The 21,534-nt window shown below is 41.6% G+C and overlaps 1 protein-coding gene across 1 annotated transcript in view; it reads left to right on the top strand.

Moving 5' to 3' along the window:
• Window positions 1-3,905: 3,905 nt before the first annotated feature.
• Window positions 3,906-21,534, top strand: part of Ttc17 (tetratricopeptide repeat domain 17) — an 80,126-nt gene continuing 62,497 nt past the window's right edge. Inside the window, exon 1 of the mRNA XM_090347866.1 lies at window positions 3,906-4,086. Within this exon, the coding sequence (XP_090203992.1) occupies window positions 3,928-4,086 (159 nt within the window). The 5' untranslated portion in view covers window positions 3,906-3,927. The remainder of the gene's footprint in view (window positions 4,087-21,534) is intronic.

Genomic DNA, 21,534 nt, shown 5'->3' with positions numbered 1-21,534 from the left:
TAATTTTGGGGTATTTATTAACATTGATTGCTTCTCCTGTGCCCAAGCATTGTGTCAAATCTTGAAAATAAAAGCATAGGCAAGCCTAAGGAGGATAGTTTTTTTTAAAATCATCTGATCTAGTTTTGTTTTTTTATAAGCTAATACAATGTTCTCAAAAAAAAATTTTGGTTCTTCTCATCAAAAGATCACACTTGTAACAACAACACTTGAGAGTCTGATATGGGACATGAGTTCCTGAAATATACCAAGTATTCTTTCTCTAAAAAAGAATGAAATTCAGTTCTTAGCAGATCATGAAATCAGTTGTTCCCATTCTGAATTAATAAGCAAAGCTAACTGAACTAAGAAATAAAATTTCCAGCCTTTTTAAAGTTGTCTTATAAAAGCACTATGAGCAGCTAGGCACGTTCAAGTTGATTTGGACTATGGAGATACAATAATAAGGCCAATACAGGCAGTTTACAGCACTAATGCATTTAATATTAGAAGAGTAAGAGCTATGAAGATAGTGTACTATTGTAATGAAATAAGTATAGGAAGAATGGCCAGACAAAAGCTTCAATAATTACTTTGGGCAAGAGAATGGGTTGTCCCAGAGCTCTTAAGGTTCCTAACCTTTAGAACTCCTAAATTTCCGGAACTGCTCATTTTAATATTGTAGAATATTTTCTCTGGGAACATTGTTCCTTCATTCTGCCCATTCATTATCAGACTAGGTTTTACTGCAAAGCCTTATGTTGGCCATAGCACCTGTGTACTCCCTTAGCTTTCAGCTCTCTTGTGCCCATCTTAGAGACTAAAAGAGGGCCAGCCATGGGTGGCTCACACCTGTAATCCCTAGCTACTCAGGAAGCTGAGATCTGAGGATCACTGAAGTCAGCCCAGTGGAAAGTCCAGAAAAAGAAGTGGTGCTGTGGCTCAAAGTAGTAGAGCGTTAGCCTGTTAGCTTTGAGCAGCAAAAGCTCAGGGATAGTGGCCAGGCACTGCGTCCAAGCCCCAAGAGAAAAACTAGAAGAGCACCAGTTGGAACCAAGTATGTGTAGAAAAGACTGGTGGGACTTAAATACTATGGAAACTAAGATTTAATGAAATCTAATCTCCATAAAAACATAGGTAATATGTTCCTGGCCTAGCAATGGGGCTCAGTGGTAGAGTGCTTGTGTAGCACACATGAAGCCCTGGGTTCAAATCCTCAGTACCACATACACATAAAGGCAGAAGTGGCACTGTGGGTCAAGTGGTAGAGTGCTAGTCTCAAGCAAAAAAAAAAAAAGCTCAGACAGCACCCAGGCTGTTTTCAAAAGCCCCAGGACTGGCAAAAATGCATACAGTTCCAATATATATTTCTCAAAACATGAGGAAATGTTATTCCTCACATCTTCATGAGTTGGAATTTAATCACCAAAGTGGTATATTGCTTAAGTATATACAAGGGAGATAAAACTAGTGGCTACTCGGGTTGAACAGCAGAACTAGCTAGCAGAGACTGTCCTCAAGTGTATTAGCTGTGAGTATTTGTATAAAAGTGGCTGGTCAATGTGACAAGAAAATTGTAGGATGACTCTCATACCATCCTCAGAACAACCCTGGTGTCACTGAGAATTCTGAGCTAATTTGACAGTCACATCCATAGTAGTCTTCATGCTTCAGACTTGTCAGTTTGGCAAGCCCTGTCTAAATGAAATTCCTATCTGTAAGAAATTTTCTTTGCCTGGCCTGTTGTGTAAATGTTCTGACTAGGTCTAAGAACCTTTGCAAGAATTATCAGTCAGTATTAGAGAATTCAAAGGAGGTAAACATGTTAATACGTTTATAGGCAGGGATTTAAGTTGAAGTAACAGATTTGAAAGGAAGCATAAGGAAAGGTTGAGAACAGGACAAGTAAAAGCACTCATGCTTGTGTGTGATACTTAGCACTGTTCAGTATATGATAGGCAGAAGTCTGACTCCTCTGATCTTGCTTCATAAAGTCTCATACACACATGTGTATACCTATTTCATCCTATTATGTTTAATTTTTATTTGTAGACACAAGAGTAGCCTCTACACCTTGAAATAAAATAATGAAAACAAAGAGACACCATCATTTGCTACTGCAGAATGTTAAGACTCTGATACTCTATTATTCTAAACTCAGCATGAAATACTCCAAATTCTTTTAGCCTGAAACCAACTTCACCTTTGTACACTTAACTGTTTTGCCTGAACCATGACCTTTGGACCAAGACTTTCTTCAGTTGGTTGTCCTCACATACACCCTTTCCACCACCCTGTATTTTAATTATTAATGCTGATATCCCATTATATTGCATACTGCTCAGTGGTTGGATTTCCATAACCAGATATTCTCTACCTGTTACGCCAAAATAAGTCATTTATGTTTAATAGAATGAATGCTCATCACATCAGTCTTTTAATAAAACTCTCAACACACACACTTCTAAAAATTCACAGCATGAAATTCTCTTATTTTTATTTCCTTGTCACATACTTAGTATCAGGCAATATTCTCATTCTCCTTTTCTCCAAAAGAAAACCAAAAGCATGACAAAAAATATAAAATGATACAGAAAGCTAGTAATGAAATATCCAAAAATAATCCATTGAGCTAGAGAGCCAGACTCCAAACGAATTGCTTGTCCTCAGGTTCACTAGAAGGAAGTAGTTCTTTCAAACTTCTACCGGTTACCTGAGGCTATGGTGAAAGGCAATCTGATTGAGCAGGTTGGTGGGAATGCGGCAGAAGGCAAGACTGTGAACTTGTACAGTAAGCTCCCACAGGATGCCACTGCTTCTCCCAGCAGAATCGACCATCTCTGGTACTCACCTGGGGAGCAACTTTCCTAAACACCAGAAATCTGCCTAATGTCAGCTAAATCCATACCAAGTTTCCTTGAATTGGGGGGGAACACCAGTAAAAAATATCTGAATCCTGCGAACTTCATCTTGAGCAGGCGATGTTTTGTATTCAGTGGGTCATGTTTACAATCCGTGGCACTGTGTAAAAATTCCAGAGGTAGCCCGCAGTAGAGTGCCTGGCCAGACTGCCCTGCCCTTAACACTGACACTTTCCAAGTAGTAGGCAGTTCGAAAAGTGACCTTTCTCCCAGACACCTTAGTCGAAGTAAAGGCAAACATTCCAGAAAGAAAAATCCTCCCCTTCCCCCCCCCCAAAAAAAATCCATTTGATCCTTTCCACCTCACCTATCACGTTCAGCTCTCCCCAGTGTCCACCCTTGGACATGGCATCACCGTCCTAAGATAAATTACAACAACAACAACAAAAAGTGGCCCTCGTGGCTCACCCCTGAAATCCTAGCTCCTCAGGGTGGTCCAAAGCCCACTGAGACGGGGACAGTCAGGGGACCCTTGGCTCCCAATTGACCACCAAAGGGCCAGATGTGGAGGTACGGTACACACACACACACACACACACACACACACACACACACACACACACACACACACACACACACACACACACACACACACACACACACACACACACACACACACACACACACACACACACACACACACACACACACACACACACACCCCCAAGCCGGACTCCTCCCAAGCCCCGGCTTCAGCGCAGCCGGGACAGGAAAAGTCCAGTCAGACTCTCATCTCCACTCCACCACCCCAAAGCCGGAAGTGGTGCGGTGGCACAAAAGTACAGCGCCCAGGCCTAGCGTTCCAGCTCCGGGACCAACACGGTGTCCCCCTGAGGCCCCCCCCCCCCCCGAAATCCTCGCTCCTCCGCGGAGGGAGGTGGTGATCAAAGAAGCACAAGCTCGCACCCTCCCGGCTCCTCCTCCTCCTCCTCCTCGCCTTCCGATGCTGACCTCCCCAACATGGCGGGGCGGCGGCGAGCCACTTCCGCTTCCGGTGCGCCCAGCCGGGCCGGGTGGGGGGGGCAAGATGGCGGCAGCAGTAGGGGTCCGCGGCCGGTCCGAGCTGCCGCCCTGCTCCGGCTCAGGCTGGCTTCTCAGCCTTTCCGCCTTGCTGAGTGTGGCGGCACGAGGGTCCCTCGCCACCACGCACTGGGTCGTCACCGAAGACGGGAAGATCCAGCAGCAGGTAGCGGCCAGGGCGCCCCCCCTCCTCTCCTCAGCCGCCCCGGGGGCGCCCTCCCGGGCCCTCCGCCGCCTCCGGCCCCCGCCTCCCCTCACCCCTCGCGGACCCTCTCCCCTCCGCCGCCCCCCCTCCCCCCCGGCCTCCCGGCTCGCCCGCGATCGTCCGGGGAAGTTCTCCGCCTCCCTCTCCCTTCCCCCCCGCGGTGTCTAGGGTGTGATGCGGTCCCCGCCGCCCCGCGTCCCGGGCCTCCCCACCCCCCGGGCCCACGCGCCGCCTCACCCTTCCCCGTGGACGCGGAAAGCAGGTGGCCCGCCCGGGGGTGAGTGCGAGCGGCCTGGGCGAGGACGGCCACCGCCGCCGCCCCCTGACCGACCCCCCGCCCCGTCCCCGCCGGGCAGTCACGGCTCCTCCGCTCTGGGGGGAGCCGGATGCCGGCTGCAGTGGTTTCTCGTTGGGGTTTTTGTTGTCGTCGTCGTTGTTGTTTTTAAGCGTGGACCCACCGACCCAGGTCAGCAGGGGACTCGTTAGTGACCGCGGACTCTCGACACGCGCTCGCTCGCTCGCTCGCTCTCCCCCTCCCCGGCCCCTGCGAAGGAATGCTTGAAGATGCGTCCGGTGGCATTGGTGACATCGCCTGCATCTTCCCCTCCACCTCCTCCCCACCCCCCGCAGGCCATTACTTGCTCTCATTTCCCCGTGTTCTGTACTTCGCATTGTTTCTCCCTGGTTACCTAGTTCCCGTGGTCCAGCCCCCCGACTGTGCAGGACATGCGGTTTCCTGGATTCTTGAAGGCCTGCAACTAATTTCCTCAGAGGACAGACTGCTTTTCTTATATAACTCGATGATGCCTGCATTTCGTCTACGCTGCTGGTGCCTGAAAAGTGTGTGTGTGTGGTGGGGGGGGGATGTATCTTGGTGAACTTAATGATTGTGCCTGGAAAATGTGTCTGTGTGTGTGTGTGTGTGTGTATGAGGGGGTGATGTATCTTGGTGAACTTAATGATTGTGCCTGGAAAATGTGTCTGTGTGTGTGTGTGTATGAGGGGGTGATGTATCTTGGTGAACTTAATGATTGTGTCTGGAAAATGTGTCTGTGTGTGTGTGTGTGTGTGTGTATGAGGGGGTGATGTATCTTGGTGAACTTAATGATTGTGCCTGGAAAATGTGTCTGTGTGAGTGTGTGTGTGTGTGTGTGTGTGTGTGTGTGTATGAGGGGGTGATGTATCTTGGTGAACTTAATGATTGTGTCTGGAAAATGTGTCTGTGTGTGTGTGTGTGTGTGTGTGTGTGTATGAGGGGGTGATGTATCTTGGTGAACTTAATGATTGTGCCTGGAAAATGTGTCTGTGAGTGTGTGTGTGTGTGTGTGTGTGTGTGTGTGTGTATGAGGGGGTGATGTATCTTGGTGAACTTAATGATTCCCAGCACATGAGAACCATCCCAGTAGTGCTCCACAAACATGTGAAGTATGCACCCCTGCCATTTAAGCAAACTGATCCTCCACCGTTTTCACCTCTGACTTTGTAGCCAACGTGAAGGGAAGTTGTGGGGGCCTTTGGGTTGACTGCAGGGAACGGTGAAAGGAACACAACTCGAGGTTGACTTTGTTCAAAGTGAGATGTGGGCTTCTGTGTGCCTTGTGATGGCAAGTTTTATAATGTAGGCTAAACAGATGACGATTTAAGAATCAGCCCTTGTGCTTCCATCTTACCTTCTGTATCATTTCATCTGTGTGCAGCTTACCTTAGAAAAGGCGGAAGATGCGTATGGATGTCCCAGGAACATGAGAAAGCACTGCAAGTTGGTCTTTTTGAAGTACGATGGGAAATCTTGTACCAGCCCTGGCTGCTTGCAACTTTTAATTTGTAATGGTGATTCTCCCTCAGGTGCTCATGGAGGGAGAGATGGAAGTAAATCTCCTCTGCTCAGTTTGGGGAGCTTCTCTCCTATTGGCTCTTGTGCTGTATTGTTTTTTGGCCACAGCTATTTATGTTCTGTGACATTGACTTCTCCTTTCCCATCTTGGTGTCCTGCCACTCAGCTAAAAAGTAGCCCATCTGAAGAGTGGGACTGTTAGAAAATGTATTATTTATGTGCTGAGCATTGCAACGAGAAAGTGAAACCTGCTTTGGTTTTGTACTTAAACCAATCTCTTCTTTTTCACATGGATACATATGCCTTCATAGAGAAAGATAAGGGTTGTTAATAGTTTGCCTCAGAAAAAGGAGGAAAAGCTAAAGAACCTTGGATCTCTGCAATGTAGACTTTGTAGTGAGTAATTAACTTAAAGTTAAGAAAGCAAAATTTCTGTGTGTGTGTGTGTGTGTGTGTGTGTGTTACCCTGGTGTAAGTGTCAGTACTAGGGCTTGAACTCAGGGCTTTATGCACTCAGCTTTCTTGGTCATGGCTGGCACTCTACCACTTGACCCACACCTCCAACCCAACTTTTTGCTGTTTAATTGGAGACAGAATCTCAAAAACCTCCTGCTCAGACAAGCTTTGAACATTGATCTTTGAGTAGCTAGGATTACAAACATAAGACATTAGCACCTGGAGTCCTCATATCTTTTTGGGAGGGAGGAAGGGCTTGGTCATGGGGCTTGAACTCACAGCCTGGGCTCTGTCCTGAGCCTCTTTGTGCTCAAGGCTAACACTCTACCACTTGAGCCACAGCACCATTTCAAACCAAGATCCTCAGATCTCTGCCTCCTAAGTCGCTATGATTACAGGCATGAGCCACTGGTGCCCAGCTCATATCTTTTTTATTTGTTTGTTTGGGTTTTTTTAGTGGTCCTTTTTATTGAATTTTTCAGTACTTTGCCATACTTAACATTTACATTAAGTCCATGCAATCATGAAAATTTTCAGGCACTCATGAAATTGTATACCAGAAGAAGTGAAGTTGATGTCTACAGTCTTATATAAATATATTACAACTGTAATATAGTTCATTGTCCTGAGTTTAAGTTGTTTAAGATCTCTAGTATAAGAGTTATTAATGCAGTTAATGTTCGGTTTTATTAAGTTAGTTTTCTTTAGTACTCTGTGCCAAATTATATTAACTCAGCTTACTTGTATGACTTTAAAAGAGGTTGAATTTCATGAAGGAGAAGCAGCATGTATAAATAAAAGTTAAATAATAAGAGCAGCTTTAACTGTCACTGATAAACTGTATTACTCATTCATCCTTTCCTAGTAATTGTTTGAATACACATAGAATCTAAATTCAGTTTAAATTGTAATCAGTTTTCACATTGAGATATATGTAAGCAAGTGAGAGATACCATTAGTATGTGAATTTAGGTATAGTGTAGATCTATTTGTACTTTAGAAACATAATTAACTAAAAGCTCAGTATATGTGTTGACTGAATAAATGCCTGCTGCTTGTTCTTGGTTTTATTATCTGATTGAGAGCAGGGGTATCATTTCTATTTTAAAATGATCTCATATCATAAAAAGGGTTAAAGTTGCAAATCTTAGAAAAATAGAGTGGCTGATGCCTCTGACTGAAGCTGTGATAGTTAAACCTGTCCAGATCAAATGTAATAGGTCATTATTTTGTACAGTGAATATGGAGAAGTACTTAAGAAATGAAATGTAAATGGCCCAAGGTTTAAATTTGAACACTTTGGGACACTTTCCATCATTACAGTAAAACGAAAAAGTTCAGCAAGAAATCATTACCAAGAGAAGTGAATAGTGACTCGCTTTTCATCTCTCAAACCCGAAGATAGGCATTCACCAGTTTCCTACTGCAGACTTGTAAATATGCATCTATATTAGTAACTCCACTACCTATAGTTGGATTCAGTTTCTTCCCAGTCAAAGCTGGGGCTGCTCAGAGCAGCAGGTAAGTACTGACAACAAATCAGAGAATTGCTTCTTCCATAATCCCTACCTCAGCAAGGGCATACACACTCCCTAGTTTTAGGACTGAATGTCCCTGAACTGTGGTCCAGGGAGTAAAGCTGGGATGTAAAAAGAATACTCCAGTTGCTAAATTCCTCCATTGTGAGCCAAGAAAGGCTAAGAAAAGGACCCCTTATTACAGTTCTGTGCATTGCTTTCAGCTTTGGGCTCTGGCATATCTCTGTTCCCCACGGTCAACAAGGAAGACAATCTCATTTTAACAACTTGTTCTTAACTTGCTGACTTTGGGCTTGAAGAGTATGCTATTACAATCTCATTAGAAGGATCTACAGTATCATCAGGCCCATGGACTTTTGGTTGACTGTGAGGAATATAAATATTGTCTGCCCTGGGGCTTGAATTCAAGGCTAGTGCTCTACCACTTGAGCCACAATGCCACTTCTGGCCTTTTCTTTTTCTTTTTTTGTTGGTCATGGGGCTTGAACTCTGGGCCTGGGCACTGTCCCTGAGCTCTTCAGTTCAAGGCTACCACCCTACCCTTGAGCCAAGCCCTACTTCCTATTTTCTCGGGGTTAATTGGAGATAAGTGTCTCAGGTCCTTTTGTGCCCGAGCTGGCTGTGAACCTTGATCCTCAAATCTCAGCCTCCTGAGTAGCTAGGATTACAGGCATGAGCCACCATGCCCGGCCACCTTCTGGCTCTTTCTGTATATGTGGTACGAAGGAATTGAACCCAGGGCCATACTCGTAGAATTTTTTTTTTTTTGCCAGTCCTGACACTTGAACTCAGGGTCTGGGCACTGTCCTTGGGCACTTTTTGCTCAAGGCTAGCACTCTGCCACTTAAGCCACAGTGTCACTTCTGGCTTTTTCTGTGTATGTGGAGTCGAGGAATCGAACCCAAGGCTTTGTGCGTGCTAGGCGAGCACACTACCACTAAGCCACACTCCAGGTCCCCAGAATATCTTTTTGCTTAAGCATTCATGTGGCAATATGGTGTGTGTGTGTGTGTGTGTGTGTGTGTGTGTGTGTGTGTGTGTGTGTGTGTGTGTGTGCGAGAGAGAGAGAGAGAAAGAGAGAGAGAGAGAGAGAGAGAGAGAGAGAGAGAGAGAGAGAGAGAGAGAGAGAGAGAGGCTACTGAGGCTTGAACTCAGGGCCTTGCACATTTGTGTAGCTTTCTCTGCTCAAAGCTGGCACTCTACCACTTGAGCCCCACTTCTGTCTTTTTACTGGTTAACTGGAGATAGGAGACTCTTAGATTTGTGTGTTCAGACTACCTTTAAAGCCATCCTCAGGCCTCACACTCTTGAGTAGCTAAGATTACAGGTGTGAGCCTCTGGCTTAGTTCAAGAACCCAATCATTATGTTTCATCTCACTTCCTTGTGTGTGTGCGTGTGTGCGTGCATGCATGCTTCTGTGAATGCACATACACGCACATGTGTGAGTGCACAGGGTCCTGGGGCTTGAACTCAGGGCCTGGACACTGTCCCTAAGATTTTGTGCTCAAAGCTAGTGCTCTACCACTGAGCCACAGTGCCACTTTCAGCATTTTGGTAGTTAATTGTGAAGATAAGTCTCCTGGACTTTCCTGACCAGGCTGGCTTTGAACCACTATACTCAGATATCAGCGTCCTGAGTAGCTAAGATGACAGGTGTGAGCCACTGACACTCAGCATGCCATCTAATCTTTGTAGAAATTTTATGTTCCATACTTTGTTCCAGCTAAAAAAATGAACTCAAAATGTTCCCAATTTGTTAATTTCAAACTTTTTAAAACAAGAAGCTGTACTTCTAGCACAGGATTCATTGCCTGATATTTTTCTTTAGAAATTGAGGTCTAAAAATTTAAGGGTATGATTGTTACCCATGCTCTCATAAGGTAACGTTTATTTTCCCTCTCCTCTCATGATAGAAGCATAGAGTTTTAGATTTGTATAATATTTGTATAAAATTCTTTCAAAATATATGGTAGTTTTCCAGAAAATGGACCAAAGTCAGGCAGGTAGGTAAGTAAAAATGTATTAGTCTATAGTAACCTGCAAGTGAGCACTTTGTACTAAGTATGAAATTAATTTTTTCTTTTCATAATACCACCTAAGAATGAGAAGAAATATAAAAGCAAAAGTGGAAATAATGAAGGAAATATTTTGTAATAAGTTGAGATTGGGAGAAGACAAGAGTGAGAGAGTCCTAAATAAAAATGAATTCCTTTGGCAATTACTTAAACATTCTGCCTTCAATTAGGCAAATGTCTTGGGAGTACAGAGCATTTTAATCACTGGCAACAAAAGGGATTCCTAACAGATCTCATGCTATAAAGCCCTTGGAAAAGGACTGTTTGATAAGTGTTTCAGCAACTAGGACCCAAAGAAGAGCTATCAGATTTAGTTAACATGGAGGCTGAAGGGTTTAATCTGGGTCTGGTGTTAAATAATTCTATATTGATTGATTTTGCCAGTCCTTGGGCTGGAACTCAGAGCCCGGGCATTGTCTGAGCCACAGTGCCACTTCTGTCTTTTTCTAAGTAGTTCATTGGCGATAAGAGTCTCACAGACTTTTCTGTCTGGGCTAACTTTGAGTTATGATCTTCAGATCTCAGCCTCCTGAGTAGCTAGGATTACAAGGTAGGAGCCATCAGTGCTTGGCTATTTGTTTTTGGTGTGGGTACCAAGGCCTGAACTCCAGGCTTCGTGCTTTCACTCAGCTTTTTTACTCACTGCTTGGTTGGCACTCCCTTTTTTTTTTTTAACTCTTGAATTTACTTAAATGGAATAGTAACATTTGTTAGGAATCCCATATAATTTCATTTTGTCTAGTCATATTTTTTTTTGTGTGGGCTGGGGGGCTTGAACTCAGCCTAGGCACTGTCCCCCAGCTCTGCAGGTCAAGGCTACCACCCTACCCCTGGGCCTGGACGTTGTTCCTGAGCTCTTCAGCTCAAGGCTACACTTGAGCCACAGCCCCACTTCCCATTTTCTAGAGTTTAATTGGAGATAAGAGTCTCAGGTCCTTTTGTGCCCGAGCTGGCTTTGAACCTTGATCCTAAAATCTCAGCCTCCTGAATAGCTAGGATTACAGGCATGAGCCACTGTGCCTGGACCAATCATATTTTTGACCAAAGAAATTGAAGAGTGAGATTTTAAGTACAAGATAGGTTTCTAAAAGAGCAATTGAGTCTTTGATATAAGAGTAGCATTTCTTTTTTTTATTAAAAGATTTTATTAACACATTGTTTACATCTTATTTCACATGTCATGCTTAATAAACAAGTATTCAAGAAGGGAATCTCTATATATACTCACTGGCACATAAATATTAGAACATAATTAAAATTAAACTGAGAGTTTGTATGTCATACATACATATCAATCTATATAACATTATGTCTATAGAGTATATATCGCATCATATATGTTGTTATATTTATATCTCCAAGACTGTGTCAGTAACCTTGGGTACCCAGATATTGAGTCATCGCTCTTGTACTGTTTGATCTAAGATCCTCATATCAAGGAGACCATGCACCTTTTGTTGCTTTGATCCTGACTTATCTCGCTCAACATGATTTGCTCTAGATACATCCACCTCCCAGCAAATGCCATTATTTTATCCTGTCTGGTGGCTATGTAGAATTCCATTGTATATATGTACTACATTTTTTGTATCCATTCATCTGCAGTAGGGCATCTGGGTTGTTTCCATCGCTTGGCTATTGTGAATAGTGCAGCCATGAACATGGCTGAGCAGGTGTCCTTATCCTATCCTGGGTTATGATGCTCAGGGTAGATGTCCAGGCATGGTATGACTGGATTGTAGGGAAGGTCTATTTTTAGTTTTTTGAGAAACCCCAAAATTGCCTTCCAGAGTGACTGTACTAGTTTACATTCCCACCAGCAGTGCAGTAAGGTTCCTCTTTCTCCACAACCCCGTGGCATTCTTAATTCTTGAGCCACACCTCTCCTGGCTGGTTGCTGATTAATTGGAGTAATAAGACATACATCTACCCAAGGTGGCTTTGAACCTCTGTCTCAGATCCTAGCCTCATGAACTAATATTATAAGCTTGAACCACTAGTCCCTGGCTTTGAATTTCCTTTTGAAAGCATTCATTGCACCATGAGGTGTCCACATACTCATCTAAATATCCAACAAAATCATACATGGTCCATGAAGGAGTACTGTGTCCATCTTTACAGTTCTAGCATCTCCCACACTGCCAAACCGGCAGTACCTACCATTGACTGAATGGCAAGCAAGTCTGATAAGTGGTTTCTGCCTTATTGTCTGAGTAAAGCCTCACAGTATCACTAGTGTGATCATCAACTGCATACTTAGCATAAAGGAAGCTTCAGACTTCCTGAAGACCTTTAAAGCTCTGAGTAACCTACCTAACTAGTCCTTAGACTCTCCACAATGGGGGAAAGAAAGGGCCATAATTTCAGAGTTTATGCTCTTACCTAGATGCTGTGGACAGGTTATATTCTGCAAGGGAAATCACCCTGTGTTGTTGATGTCATGTCTGAAAGGTCATCTTTATTGCATAGACATGAAAAGGTATGAGAAGCAACAAGAAAAGAAAAATGATGAACAAGGAAACAATCAGAAGGGGCAGAGTTGACACAGATGAGAAATGGCAGCTGCACTGTTGAGAAGGATTAGAATCAGCCATGCCATTCTGGAAGCAACACTGTGAAAGTGAGCAGGAGGCACTCCTGGCAATGAAGAATAAAAAGGCTTGCCAGCCATTCAAGTCAAAATTAGCTCTGCTTTGCACTCCAAAAGATAGGGAGTAGAATATAAGTAGTGCCTATCTCTCAGCTAAATTCCTTTATGGCAAAAGCAAAATCAAGGGAAACTTGTGTGCATCTAAAAGAGACATGTCCAAAGAGATACTTGTGCAGACTGACTCCTCCTCCTCCTCCTGTTCTGTTGTAAAGCCCTTCCAATCCTTCACCTCTAGGCTCTTATCAAAATACTCAGGGCTTTCCTCATTATCAAGTTTAAGTCTCAGTTCTTATTTTAGCTCTTAGCAACTCAGCATTTTCCTTTCTACCTTCTGATTTATTTTCAAGACTCCCGGCCAGGACTTTTCATTCTCTTCCCCTGAACCCTTTGATGAGTACTAAGTGTTGATGCGCCCCCTTTCTCTCTCTGCACATGAGATCTTGTACAGCAGATCTTGTGTAGTCTGAGGACCGGATCATATCTGCAGTCTCGACCTTCCCTGGGCTTCAGACTCATATGTCCAGCTGCTTTCTAAACATCTCTACTTAGCTGTGTGTTTTCCACCCATCAAACCTGTCCTCCCATTCACCAAATTGCTCGTGTCTATAGTACTATTTTCTTCCTTAACTTCTCTTACCCTCACATTTCATACCCAGCTTAACAGTAATCAGAAAACACCCATGTCAAAGCAGTGTGGCAGTGCCTCAAAAGGCTAAACATAGAACTCCCCTATGACCCAGCAATTCCACTACTTGGCATTTACCCAACCACCCAGAAACAAGGACATACTAAACCCACTAGCACAACAGTGTTCATTGCAGCACTATTCACCATAGCAAAGATATGGAACCAACCTAGATGTCCCTCAGTTGATGAGTGGATCAACAAGTTGTGGTATTTGTACACAATGGAATTCTATGCTGCTGTCAGAAAGAATGACATCGCCCCATTTGTTAGGAAATGGAAAGACTTAGAAAAAATCATATTAAGTGAAGTAAGCCAAACTCAAAGGAACTTAGGCTCAATGGTTTCCCTCATTCGTCATAATCAGTAGAAACCTTGGGCTCTACTAGCAGAGATTTGCAATAGAGCAAAATCTTGATACATAAGGACATATAATGTGAAACTAATTGAAAGGACCTCCAGGATAGTGAAACAAAAGCCATATAATGAATGATTGTTGTCCTTAATGTACTATGTTGTCTCTCATCTCCTTTGCTGTCCCTTGGTTATCTCATATTGGTATAGTATCTCACTTTTTTATCTGATATATTGAATTTATTTGTATTTGGATATTTGAAATTTGATAGGGAAGGGGGAAAAACCAAGATGAGTGGGGGGTGTGGGGGGGGAGGGAAACGGGTACCAAGACATGTGAAAGGGTATCAATGTATGTGAATTAATGCACCTTCTATCTGGCAAATATCATGTAACCCTTTTACTAATTACAATAAAAAAAAAAAGAAAACACCCATGTCTTTCCACTTTACTTTTACCATCCTAGTCCATATCACTCCCTCCTGATCCTATCCTGTGCTATTCTTAACTCACTTTTTGCTCCCACTTTGGCAATAGCTTTTGTTCCCAGAAACAGCTAAAATGAAAATATATATGTGTATATATATATTAATATATAATTAGTCTGGTCATGTGCTTCCCTTGAGCAAAACAAAGTATCGGAAAACCTTTAGTGGCCTCCCATTGCATACAACAATTAAGACATAGAGTTTCTGCTATGACCTACAAGGCCCCAAAAAAATCTGTGACATAGCCACTTTCCTCCTTGGTTAGTGTGCTAAATTTCAGCAAAAACAGCTTTGGGAATAGTCTTAAACTCATCAAACTTATTTTTCACTTTGGAACCTCATTTTTGCTTCTTCCTTTGCAGGTATTATCATAACTAGTAATTCAAAGCTCAACTTCCTTCAGGCTTCTGTTCACAGTGTGTCTGTACCTCTTTCCTTACCATTCTATCTAAAGCATCATCTCCTCCTATCTGTATTCTTCTTCTGCTTCAGTTTTCATCATAGCACTTATATCTGTCACTGCACTATATTAAATATTTTTATGGCCTTATTTTCTCAAGAAGGTAGTAACTTTGCTTTCTTCAGTAAAGTAACTCAGTACCTGAAACAGTGTATGTACTCAGGCAGTATTGGATAAGTGACAGAGAATTGTGTGTGCACAATTATTTGTACCTGTAATATCATTTAGATATGTCAGCATGCTGAGTGGTTTGGAACAATGTGTTTAAGGATGAGAAGCCAATTTATTGATTCACCATGTTAGAAATAAGAGTCTTGGCCAATTAAGAACATTGTTTTTCTGCATAAGAGTTGTAAAATGTTCATAGCCACAATCACAGTGAAATGTTACTTCTGTATTCTTCTTAAATAATTCTACAGATTTGCAAACACATTTACAAAATTCTTTTTCCAACACAGCTGGGAACATTTTGTCTGACAACTAGCTTTTAGTAACTTAAAAATAAAGCTTAGACATCTGTCCATGTTAGAAATAAAAAGCTACCACCTGCTTTCTCAAGACTGAGTATTCTGTTGTATACAACATAATCTATAATGTATTTAATCGATTTCTAGTGGCAGATATTTAGATTATTTCTAAGTTTTTTACTGTCATAATGCCACAGCAACGTGTGTGTGTGTGTGTGTGTGTGTGTGTGTGTGTGTGTGTGTATCTTCTAATGCATCTGTAAATATATATGTAAGATAATTTTTTTTTTTTTTTGCCAGTCCTGAGGCTTGAGCTCAGGACCTGAGCACTGTCCTGGGCTTTCTCAAGGACAGCACTCCACCAGTTGAGCCACAGCACCACTTCTGGCTTTTCCTCTGTATGTGGTACCAAGGAATCAAACCTGGGTATTCGTGCATGCTAGGCAAGCACTCTACCAGTAGGCCAAACTCCTGGCAATATGAATTCTTTCCTCTTGTTGTTATTGGACTTGGGCCTTGAGCTCTGGGCCTGGGTGCTGTCCTTGAGCTCTTCAGCTCTAGGCTACTGCTCTACCACTTAAGCCATAGCGCCACTTCCAGCTTTCTGGTGGTTAATTGGAGATAAGAGTCTCACAGATGGCTACGAACCTCCATCTTCAGATCTCAGCCTCCTGAGTAGCCAGGATTACAGACGTTGACCTCCCGCCCCTGGCAAGATGAATTCTTATAAGTGAAATTTGTCTGGTATTTCGGGGCCTGTGTGATTAGTCTTCAGAACCAACTGTAGTATGTCCATCTGACCATTCTTCCTTAGTCATGTCTCTCTGTTTGACTTCCTTATTCCACATGTAAGAACTCTGATTTACTTTGCCTATCTGATAATCCAAGCGGGGTTCTCTTAATTAAAGCAGGCTGATTAACAGTCTTAATCTGGTTGATACTTAAGTCCTTTTTGTCATGTAACATAATGTATTCAGAGTTTCCAGGATCAAGTCATGGAATTCTTTGATGGCCTTTATTCTGCCTGTGGCTGTGCTCAGTAGATGTTTGCTGCTTGAATTAAGAGTCATTTCTGAGTTGCATATAAAACAGCCACATTGCTTCTGAAATACATTTGTTTGGAAGAATGTCATAAAATACATAAACAAGAAAGAATGCACTGGACTGGGAGTGTGGTTCAATTAATTGAGCAAATACTTATCAAGTGAAAGACCCTGAGTTCAAAAGCCAGTACTGCCAGGAAGGAAAGAGGGAAAGAATCTATAACTCCTGTGATAGGATCAAACATTTTACTTTCCTTTCTTGTAAAATTGCAAATTGTCTTTTTTATTTTGTATGTTATTCATATATGTCTTAGATATGTAAAGTAGGTAAATGTTAATGTAGAAAATGGTGGGTATCTCAGTCTTGAATTAGGGAAATGGCAATTGTTTGACATGGAGATTCTCATAAAATTGGTTGACATATTACAGCTGTAGCCAAAGTTACTTTTTTTTTTTTTTTTGCCAGTCCTGAGGCTTGAACTCAGGGCCTGGGTACTGTCCTTGACACAGCAAGTTAACCTGTGAATGTGTGTATCTTCTAATGCATCTATAAATATAGATGTAAAATGAAATCTTTTTTTTTGCCAGTCCTGAGGCTTGAACTCAGGACCTGAACACTGTCCTTGAGTTTTCGCAAGACTAGAGCTCTACCACTTGAGCCACAGCACCACTTCTTTTTCTATGTGTATGGTACTGACAAATTGATCCCAGGGCTTTGTGCATGCTAGGCAAGCACTCTACCACTGGGCCTTACTCCTGGTCCCAAAATTATCTTCAATAAAAACATTTTCCCTTCTTGACAGTGTGTAATAGTAGTATTTACTGCTAGTAAATACTAGTCTAGCAAATATGTGTTAATAGTACAGTACATACTTAGTTTTGACACTTTCTTGTAACCAGGAGCCGATGAAAGCCTATTCGAAACCCAAAGTTAGACTGGTATTTTCATCTTGCCCTTCTTAAGAAGGCGAACTTAAGAGAGTTTCATGAAAAGTGTTGACAACAGACTTTTCTGTGTTCCTTATCCCTTCCCTTTAGAACTCACTTTGCTTGCCACTGTAACAGTCTATAATGGAAAAGTTGCTTGGGTAGTTATTTGACAGTAGCAGTGAACTCAATTTGAGAGTGAAAATAAGAGGAAAGGTACAGAACACAAAAAAATACAGAAGAGGTTACAAAAACATGAAAATGGGTATCAGTGTGTGAAGTAATGCACCTACTACCTGGTGAATGTAACTGTAACTCCCCTATATATTACCCCGACAATAAAACATAAATTAATTAATTAAATTAAAAAGTTTTTTTGTCAGTCGTGAGACTTGAACTCTGGGCCTGGGCTCAGTCCCTAAGCTCTTCAGCTCAAGGGTAATGCTCTCCCACTTGAGCCATAGCACCACTTCTGGTTTTCTGGTGGTTCGTTGGAGATGACTTTTAAAGGGTTTGGATTTAGAAATGAACTTTAGACGTTATTTGATTGTAAATATAGAAACAGAAGCCCACTTAGAGAAGGTACTTCGCTTCGATTCATATTTAGCTATTGGCCCCTGGTGGCTTCGTCACTTTACTTCATTTTTAAGCAGAAATTAGTAGTGATAATGCTTAGAAGATAGAGATGTAGTAGCTAACAAGAACAGAGCAAATGCAGTTATCAAGCCATCAGCAGAATAGCAAGTGCCTAACATTTACTCAAAGCCTATTACACTGATGGCAGGAAGAATACATAAAGTTTGTTAGGGTCAGACATTTAGTAAGTAATAGCAAACTGCTGTTGGGAAAAGAATGCATTTTTCTTGTTGTTTGATAAATATTTGGAGGAATACTATTAAAACTTAATGTGTAAATGCTCTTTTGGAAATATGTATGAAATACTGTAAAAAGTACTGTTATGTCATTTGAGTCAAATCATTTGGCCTTTAGCAACAGCATAGAGTTAGTTGCTTCTTTCCAAGTAAGAGAAGGAAGAAGCCACATGTACAAAGACAAGAGACTGAAAAGAGTTACAAAGAGCATGAAGTCAGAGTGCTTGCTCTGACTTCAAACCACCAAGGTAGTAAGACAGCCTTTAAAACATTGATATCTCATGTTTCTTCATCTTCTTAAATACAGTAAATGAAAATAATGCTTTTTCTTTCTGATTCAGGTAGATTGTTCTGAAAATCTATTCATCCCACCATAGAACAGTACAAATCTGTAAGGTTTTTATGGTCCCTTGTGAAAGAACCAGGAAGTGCTTTCAGGTTTCGTGTTTGTGCTGGTCCTTTTCTAACCTACCTCTCTAATACCTGTCCCATTTCACTCCTGGGCTTCTAGCAACCTCGTGGAAGTGCTAGATATTTTGGAGCATGTTGCCATCCTTTCACCATTTGTATGTAACATAGGAATGGATACGTTTCATCTGTTTGACTCATGGACGTGGCTTAGATTTAATGATGATTTGAGTGAATGTTATATTTTAAAAGTTGTTTAGCATATTCTCTTATGTTCTGAGGAGAAAAGGTATACAAAAGGAGAAGAATTGAAGCTGGCATTTACAAAAGATAATTATTAAAACATCTTAAAATTAAAGAACTTGAAGGTTCTTCAATGAAAATATATCAAGATCTAAACCTTCCCTTGGTAAACTTACCTGGCAGAAAGCCATGGCATTTGTTGTCACTTCTAAAAGAGAAACAGCTGTCAGTGGGCTCCCTTCCCTTCTGCTAGTAATTGTATCTTGGTATCTTCTCTAGCTGCTGTTTTCCTTACTGAACTGAACAGTTCAAAGAAATAGACAGTATTTCCTTGATTGAATGTTAGTCACATGTTTTCTGAATGTGATAAAACCATGGTTATTTAGTAGCTGTTGAATTTAAACCTAAAATTATTCTTTGAGTAGGTCTTTAAATATTCCTCTTTGACTTAAATAGCATGATTAGATAGATACTTTGAACCAAAAGTATTATACTACCACATTTGTTTCTTTTACCTAGTGTTTTAATCAAAGAAGTAACTATCTCTTGAGGTCTGGACATAGATGCAGAGGGTGCATGAATCAGCTTCCCACAGGCATAAAGCTCTTCAACGTTCTCGCCACTGGCTATAATCTGTATTTTCTCATGAGTTCCATTCTGTTGGGCAGTGGGTCTCTGTTTATGGTCTTTTTTCCCCCTCCCTCCTTCCTCCTTCCTTTTTTTTTTCTTTTTGCCAGTCCTGAGCACTGTCCCTCTTTGTGCTCAAGGCTAGCTCTCTACCACTTGAGCCACAGTAATACTTCTAGCTTTTTCTGAATAGTTTATTGGAGAAAAGAGTGTCTTACAGACTTTCCTGCCCTGGTTGGCTTCAAACTTGGATCTTCAAATCTCAGCCTTCTGAGAAGCTAGGATTACAGGCATAAACCACTGGTGCCTGGCTTGAGTCTCTGTTTTGGTTCCTTTTATTTTATTGTAAAGGTGATGTACTGAAGAGTACAGTTACATGATTCACTAATGGAGCACATTTCCTTTTGAACAGTGTCCCTTCCTCCCTCATTCTCTCCCAACTTTCCCTCTCCCGACTTCTCTTCCCCCAAGTTGTACAGTTCATTTCCAACATAGTGGCTAGTGGGTTTCACTGCTGAATTGGTTCATCCTTTGTCCCACTGTTTCTGTGTTTCCCCTTCCTCTCCCCAAATCAGAGAAACATATACAAAACAAACAGTGACAGAAGGGAATAAACCAAAGAAAAAAAGGGAAGAGAAAATGGGGAAAACTTGAATAATATAATAAAAAAACACTCATTTCCATTTCCTAAAGTTCATTTCTTTTTTTTTTTTTGACTGGTGGCTTTTTTTTTTCACATTTTTTATTGTAATTAGTAAAAGGGTTACATGATATTTGCCAGATAGAAGGTGCATTAATTCACATACATTGATACCTTTTCACATGTCTTGGTACCCATTACCCTCCCTCCCACACCCCCCACCCGTCTTGTTTTTTTTTTTTTTTCCGTCTTGGTTTTTTTTTTTTTTTTTTTTCCAGTCCTGGGCTTGAGCTCAGGGCCTGAGCACTGTCTTTGGACTTTCTCAAGGCTAGAGCTCTACCACTTGAGCCTTAGTACCACTTCCGGCTTTTTTCTATATGTAGTACCGAGGAATCAAACCCGGGTCTTCATGCATGCTAGGCAAGCACTTTAACCACTAGGCCAAACTCCCGACCCCTAAAGTTCATTTCAATAAGCATCATTTTTTATGATCTAATGCACATAGCTATTGTCTTTATTTATTCTCACTGTGTGAAAGTTTAGATTGCTGTTTAATTTATCATGTCCAGGTGTAATTATTTCTCTTTTATTGTCCATTGTGTTTACTTGTAGATTTATAGGCGTATTCTAGTTGTTACAAATGAGGGAAACCAGTTTCTTTGGGTCTGGCTTACTTTGCTTACAGTCATCCCTCTGCAGTTCATTTATTGCAGCTTCATTGTATCACAGGTTTGGAGAGAAAAAGAAAACAGTGATCCCAAATTCCACAGAACCCTGCAATAGGTAGAAATCCATGAAGTAGGAGATGCAATAACTGCAATATAGAGAGAGAGACAAGTATTTGATGCTGCTACTTCGTGGATTTTCACCTATCTCAGAGGTCTCTGAAATGTAACTCCTGCAAAAGGTGAGGGATCACTGTATAATTTTTTTCCACATCTTTCTATTTCCTTACAAATGATGGGGCAGTGTCATTCTTTCTGGTGAGCTCTGTTTCTTTTTGACATTTGGGTTTTTTCTTTCTTTCTTTTGTCTTTTAAGCAGCTAAGAATAATGTACTAAGCATCCTTTGCATACAGCTTTGCTTATTTAAGAATCTCTTAAGCTGGCCATCTACCACTTGAGCCAAACATCTACTTTGCTGGTTTGTTTTCATGGACTTTTCTACCAGTTCTGACTTTGAACCACAATCCTCCCTTCTCAGCTTCCTATGTAGGTAGGATTAGAAGTGTGGTTACTAGTGCATGGCAAAATTACATGCTTTGAACATTTTGATATATGTTGTCAATCTTCTAAGAATGAGAACAAATTTATAAGCCTGCTATCAGTATATGAGGTTTTCATTTTCTTATATGTTACCTACTGACCCAAGGAACACAAACTGTAAGTGATAAATCTCAAGGTTAACTTCTCTTGGATTTAGGACTTCTATAAATAGCCTTCAAAAGTAGGTACTTTTCTGTGATCCTGCCTACTCAAGAGACTGAAATCTAAGCCAAAGTCACCCCATTGTGAAGCTTTTTTCCCCAATTAATCACCAAAAAGCTGAAAGTTTAACTGTGCACAAGTGTTAGAGCACTTGTGTTAGCCTTGATCAAGCCCAGGACCAGCATACAAAAAAAAAAAGTTGATGATAGCAATT

Source organism: Megascapheus bottae, chromosome 16 (genome assembly GCF_031878675.1).
Source record: "Megascapheus bottae isolate mThoBot1 chromosome 16, mThoBot2.hap1, whole genome shotgun sequence".
NCBI classification, from domain to species: domain Eukaryota; kingdom Metazoa; phylum Chordata; class Mammalia; order Rodentia; family Geomyidae; genus Megascapheus; species Megascapheus bottae.
The sequence above is the reverse complement of the archived record's forward strand: the minus strand, read 5'-3'. Positions and strand labels throughout refer to the sequence as shown.